Genomic DNA, 6,721 nt, shown 5'->3' with positions numbered 1-6,721 from the left:
ACAAGTATGTGACAATACCCCCTTTTCTTTTCTTTTTCAACAGTAAAGTCTCGAACACCCAGAATCACTTTGACAAATAAATCACTCTTCTGCCTGAAAAACAAAACATGATAACCCAATCTACCCACCCAGAAAAAAAAACCCCACAACTAGAATACCCTTGTCTCAATCTAAAACAAATTACTTCATGCGACTCGAAAAACTCTGACCTCTCATAAGAAAAGTTATCACCAATCTGACCTTTGGTGTGACAATGCTCCTTTAGAACACATTTTTCTTTTGATATCATTCCTTACTTCCTTAAATTAATATTTCTAAAAGAGTAAAAAAAAATGAAACAGAAAGCCCAAGCCCAATAAACAAAGCCCAAAACTTCACTCACAAATTAGACCGATTCCATCGTCTCTTTGAACTCTTGTCTGTCTCTCTCTCTAGGTTCAATTCATTTCAGCTTTTGCACAAACACCTTGCAACTTTATCATCAAATCTTCAGGTAACTCATTTCACCTCAATCTAACACACACACATGCAATCAATCGCATCATATTAATTGTAATATTATATTATATTCGATCAGCGTCGTCTCGATTCAATTTCTAGGTTTTTAAATCACGTTCCGTTGGATTTTTAGTGTTTCCGATATATACATATACTTGAAGCTATTAATATGCACACTATACGTCGATTGTTGATATCAGATCTATTAGCGTCATGAATTGCAGGATCTTAATTCGAGACTCAGTTTCAAATTGTTGCCTGATGTTTTTGACCTAAAACTGATTAAAATATGTAATATTGAATTAACTGTATGCTAGTATTAGGGATATATTATTGTTGACCTGATTTTGTTTATTAGTTGTATGGATTTTGTGGTAGTTGTGATTATTGTTGACTGTTTGTGGTGCTGTGGACTTGTGGGATTTTGTTTAGCATTAATGCATGTACATGTTCTTACGAAAGTTAGACCTGTTTTGATGTTTAAATATTCATTTGTAGCCAGTTGATAGTAGTGCATTTGAGTTTGAGCCTGGTTTCGAGTTCTGACATGTTTGTTAGATCTTATCGAGCTTGCGTTTGTGGCGGTTGCTTGATGTTGTTGACTTAAAACTGAAAAAAAGTATAATATTAAATTTGTGTATGTTAGGATTAGCGATATGTTGTTGACATAATTTGTTTATTGCTGGTATGGATTTTGTGGTAATTGCAGTTGTTGTTTACTCTTAGACTGTTAGTTGGGTTGCAGGATCTATTCTGAGCATGGTTATATGTAGATGTTCTTACAAAAGTTAGACACGTGTTAATTTATAGCTTTATTGTTATGTATATGCAGCTTTTTTTTATTTACAGCCATATTGTTGATAGTTGATAATAATGCATTTGATACAAATTGATTTGTTTGTTCAATGAATCTATTGTATGTGATATTTGATTATTAGTTACAGTGTTCACACAGTATAATATAATCCACTTTGCGTTATGTAAAAGATAATTGGTATGTTAACAAGGTCCTTCTAAGTAGAAGATTACACGATGTCTTTGAGTTTAGTAATTATGTTTACATCTTCTTAGACCTGCAAATGGTGGACAAATTTTTGTATTTTTGAAGTTCATCATTGATTACTAATGTCATCAATGTGTTTGTATGACTGTATTATTTGAGTTAACATTATCATGAATCTGCCTCGAGTTGATACAAATCTGATTGGCTGTATCGATTTTTGTTTCTATATAATGATTTTCATTTGTTGGTAAGCTTATAGAACCAAAAGACCACTGATTGGGCAAAATTTAGGCATACTGTTCAAAAGCATATTCTATGCTTTGTAGTTCTTATATGTTTTGTTTACTTTTTTTTATCTGTGTGACAAACATGACAATCTTGATATTGAGATTGAATTTGGTTCAAAGTTAGCTTCTTGGTTTAGTAATTAGTATAGCTTGGTTGTTGAATTGTGATAGGCTAACTTCTTAAATTTTTTTTATTGATTTTCATTGTTATTTAATTATAAGCATGATTTAGTTACGACCGTTTCCACCACGTGTTGGAAGTTTTTTATTGTCAATGTGGTATAAACATTTTTTTCCAGCACCTCGCACAGCGAAATTTGACAATATAAAATGAAATGGATTGAAAAGTTGTTTTAAAAATTTAAACTTGGTACTAAAAAACCAAAATAAATTAAAGTTGATACTATTTTTATTCCAATGCTGATTTGAAAACCGATATGCATCATTGCACCAACACACAATGATTCTCAAGAGTTCAAAAGTATGACCGATGCAAGTTTTTTAATTTAATTTTAAAATGTATAATGTTGCAGAATGGCAGAAGAAGCACCTTTTAGACCAAGAGAGCAACTTATTGAGAAGCAAAAATTGTTTCAAAGCATTCACAAACACACCCACTTGAAAAGCCCGGCGGACAAGATCACCTCGGTTGCAATCCCTCTTGCTTTAGCTGGTTCTTGCTTGTTTCTCATTGTGAGTTTTAAGAGTGAAAACACAAATTGCACAATACCTATTTACCCATTTTGTACAAGTAACTGATGATTTGCATATTTGTACAGGGACGAGGAATTTATAACATGTCTCATGGGATCGGGAAGAAAGAATGAGAACATGAATTATGAAGTGTGCTAATAATGGCGCATGAATGGTTATCTACTTTTGATTTTTTTTCATATTTAGACTCATGTTGTTTCAAGTTTCTGCTTTTATAAATCTTGAATAATTACTTGGTAACAGACATGTTGCTGGCATTTGTGTTTTCATACTTTTGACATCAGTTTTCAGCAATCATTTTTTTGTTTGCACCTTGTTAAACTTCTGCATCAATATATGTTGACATAATTATGGTTTTGTGACATGAATTTGTCAAACAGAATCGTGTGATGATTAATTGGTTGTAAACTACAATCATGATTTGATGAAGGTTTTACTTTTAATCTGGATTCAAAAATAGACTTGAAGAAACATGAAATGAATCTGACCTGATCCATGACGATGTTCCCCGGTCTTCGAGATGAACGAACCACGACTCGATTTTCTTCTCCGGTAGCTTGAGATCTGCAATGGTTTTTGGGGGTGTGGAGGTGACTGCTAAGAAATCTCGAGGATCTCTTGTTTACAGACACAAAAATGGTTATGGTGGTGGCTCTTATTGAGAACCCCCTTAATAAGGAGGTGGAGACCTCCTTATATAGGGTAGACGTGCACAAAATAACCGGTTCCGGAACCGAACCGGTGGAACCGACCCGGAACCGGTTCTAACCCATACTCGGAACCGGTTCCTGACCGGGTATAGGATTTCTCCTCGGAGCCGGTTCCGGAACCGGAACCGACCCGGAACCGGTGGAAAAAACCCGGAGGAACCGGTCAAAAACCCGAAAAAAACCCGGAGGAACCGGTCAAAACCCGACCCGGAACTGGTCAAAACCCGGTCAAATACCCGACTATACCCGGAACCGGTTCCGGAACCGAACCTGGTTTGACTTTTGTTGACCATACCCGGAACCGGTTCCTACCCGGTTCCGGGTTTTTTAAATACCCGATTTGTGCGCGTCTAATATAGGGAGCCTCATGGCCACCATCATGGTACCCTAATGGGCCTAGCCCAGTTAGGGTTACCTCCACAAAACCCCCTCAGCCCAATAATATTGTATTAGTCCATATAATAAAATAAGCCAGACATAATAAATTAAGGTCGTAAGCCGGGTTTAGTACCATACCCCTACAAGACTCGCGTCTGAGTATCTGACTGTTGATTGGTTGTCATCGGACGAATTTCAATCTGAAGGTTTTTGTAATCTGGAATGTTGGTTTCTTCTCGTTACTTGCTTAAATCCAAAAGACTAACTAATCTTTACCCAAATAAAAACACAACTCAATTTAAAGTTTCAATCAAATTCTAAAGAGTAAAAAGTAATATCTGAGAAATAATTGTCATAAACGTTAAAAAGAAGTATGTATGATAATTTCATACTCGTGGTTTATCTAGGTAGTTCTACTGTCTTTTGTTGTATCATGTAAGACATGCATATTCTCTAAGAAAAAAAGGAATTTGTTTTAAAGTAACAGTATTGTAGAGGTAGAATACTAAACCCACCTATCAGCGTAACATACCTCCGTAGCATAACATACCTCCATTGGCTATTGTGTCTTGCAAATGGCGTGGCGCCAGATGTTATATCTTCAAGCGCCAAACATTCTCTGACACCTCGGGAATGGGAGCATCAAAGATCTCCATGAGCATGGTGCAAAAAGGAGATATAATCATCGTAAAGAACGCCCAACCAATGATGAATTGACAACACATAGTCAATAGTACTACAAAGTATGACATGCCAACATCATACAGCCATGATGCCCACCAACTATCCTTAATGCACGTCCTAGAACCCTAATTGGTGGATTGCCTAACAGGACAGGTGACCATACCCTCTTTCTCCTTCCCAACGGCTATAAATACCAAACTACCTTCAAATAGTAAAGGATCCAGACTTTTACTTATTATTACTCTCTAGAAAAGTATTATCTATACATCGATACTGATTATCACGCCGGATGGTGGTTACGAGAGGACCCCCCCCCCCCAATATCTCCTACTCGTAACGAGCTCAAGGTGTTTTGCTTTGTAGGTGAACTGCTCATTTGCGCCGAAGAGTATTTAACCCATCATAGGAAATACTTAATCATCACCCTTAGACTAAACAATTAGACTAAAGGGGGATTTTGTGTTCTTTCATTGGTGCCATCCGTGCATTTTGCTAGAACTATTTCTAATCAACTTCTTGGTTCAGATGAGTGGAAAAACGCCCGCTAAGGCGGTTGGTCAGTCGCCAAACACCAACCAAGGGAAAACCCGGCGGCAGATGTTGTGATTGGGGAACACCGAGGACATCGCTAACGCATCCAATCTTCAGTCACCCTTCACAGTAACTGCTCCAACCAGGCTATGATCACAACCACAATCACAAACGCCTTTACCCACCAAGCGTCATGACTTGGTGGGAAGGGGAACAAGAAAAACTCATGGCCATAATGCAAGAAATGTTGTCAACTATCGTCCAAACAGCTCGGACGAAGAAGACAAAGTTGACGATGAAACCCCTAGTGTGCGCAAATTACCGTATGTGAAAACACAAAAGCGAGATGGCTAAACGAATAGCCGTGTCAGCAAGCATAATAAGGCACGACGTTCGCGCCATACGAATTTTTCACATCTGGATGACCCAGATTATGAACAAAGCTGGAAAGATCCGGACCATCAGGATGCTTCCATTAAAAAACTCATCAAATACTACCCCGATGCGAACGAAGACTTCTCAGAGCCATACATGCCAATCATCTCGGTAGGAAAGTCCAAATTCACCAAAAGGATTGCGAAGGCAGAACTCCCGGAAAACCCGAAGATACCACAGACAATAGGCCAATATCAAAGTTTTGGGTTTAGTTCCAATATTGTAAAGAACCTACCAGATACCAATCGAAGTACTGTCAACGCTTGGATTTTAACAACGTCGAGTTTTACCCATTTGTTATGTTTAAATATGTTCATTTTATGAAAAAAAAAAACCGGGATGTCAGAACCATGGCACTACGGCGAGTATTCGATGCGAATTTTGTTGATATCCACTAGGTTCGTTAAGATGCCATAACTAAATTCAAAACACAAAACTCGTAAAACGACGATATTGATCGGATAAAAATTCATAACCAAGTAAAAAGATAGTTAAGCGATTATAAAACAAAACAAAATAAAAAAATAAAAAAATAAAAAATAACCAAATTCGTAAATGATGATATAAAAAAAAGAAAAAAAAAGGAGAAACCAACTTAAAAGAAGAAATAAAAAGGAAAGATTCATAACTAAAATAGTTTAAAAAAAATAAATAAATAAAAAGAGTCAAGTGAAATAAAAAGACGATATTGGATTGATTGGAAAAAATATTAAAGAAATATGATATAAAAACAGAATTTATGAACTTAATAAAAAAAATTATATAAACTCTAATATGTTAATGTAAAAGTAAAAGGTGAATACAAAATAAACAGAAAACACTAGTTTACTAAATATTTTTTAATCAACACTAAAGTGGTAAATAGACTTTTCACCAACATTAGTTTGGGAAAAAACCGAAATGGAATACGATTAAAAAATTAATTTGGTTTTATATTTATATTAGTTTAAAGTGCAAGACGTGCTTTTTAGGTAGGGAAAATATGTGGTTTACTATATAACTCTTGGTTCTGGATTCGTGTTAAAAACTAAAATTTGTTGGTAGTTTACTTATTAATTAACCGTTTTGGGGTTAGTCAACTCATTAATCTATCACAAACAATAAATCATTGGGCATTTACCCAAAAAAAAAAGAAGAAAAAACACTTTTAGGAATGTTATAAACTTATAAAGCCTCTACTAGCCGTATGGGTGGCTTGGTTTTAGGTCTTCGAAGAACAAACGACTACCTAACTGAACTAGGTAAACCACAGGGACGAAAGGGTTTTCTCATGTGATCAACCGCATAAATTGTAAAAACGCAAAGAATCTTCCTAAGAATTTAAAAATAATGCGATAAACTTAGTCTTTGATATCTTGATTTAAGACATTCATTCAATGTGGAAAACTTTTAGTGCCATTTAACTTCTTAGTTTCTTTGGTCATGGCATTAGATTCTTTTTAACAATGATATTGCACTTGCTCCTTATTTGGAATTGTATG

General features: G+C 35.7%; 1 protein-coding gene across 1 annotated transcript; it reads left to right on the top strand.

The window, feature by feature from the left end:
* The first annotated feature begins 420 nt into the window (after window positions 1–420).
* On the top strand, window positions 421–2,809 carry LOC143569709 (uncharacterized). Its single transcript, XM_077055557.1, has 3 exons — window positions 421–493; window positions 2,322–2,481; window positions 2,568–2,809. Exons 2-3 carry the CDS (start codon window positions 2,323–2,325, stop codon window positions 2,613–2,615), a joined length of 207 nt encoding a protein of 68 aa, XP_076911672.1. The 5' UTR covers window positions 421–493; window position 2,322; the 3' UTR covers window positions 2,616–2,809.
* The last annotated feature ends 3,912 nt before the right edge of the window (window positions 2,810–6,721 follow it).

This window comes from Bidens hawaiensis, unplaced genomic scaffold (assembly GCF_021521415.1).
Source record: "Bidens hawaiensis isolate Kalapana, Puna unplaced genomic scaffold, B.hawaiensis_p1.1 tig00024638_1, whole genome shotgun sequence".
Taxonomy (NCBI): Eukaryota; Viridiplantae; Streptophyta; class Magnoliopsida; order Asterales; family Asteraceae; genus Bidens; species Bidens hawaiensis.
Note: the sequence above shows the minus strand (reverse complement) of the source record. Positions and strands in the feature narration are given on the sequence as shown.

Excerpts from the sequence above, each read along its gene's own strand:
- LOC143569709 (XM_077055557.1), top strand. The coding sequence starts at position 2,323 with ATGGCAGAAGAAGCACCTTTTAGACCAAGAGAGCAACTTATTGAGAAG. Across the intron at positions 2,482-2,567 it reads GTTCTTGCTTGTTTCTCATT|GGACGAGGAATTTATAACAT; the intron begins GTGAGTTTTAAG and ends ATATTTGTACAG.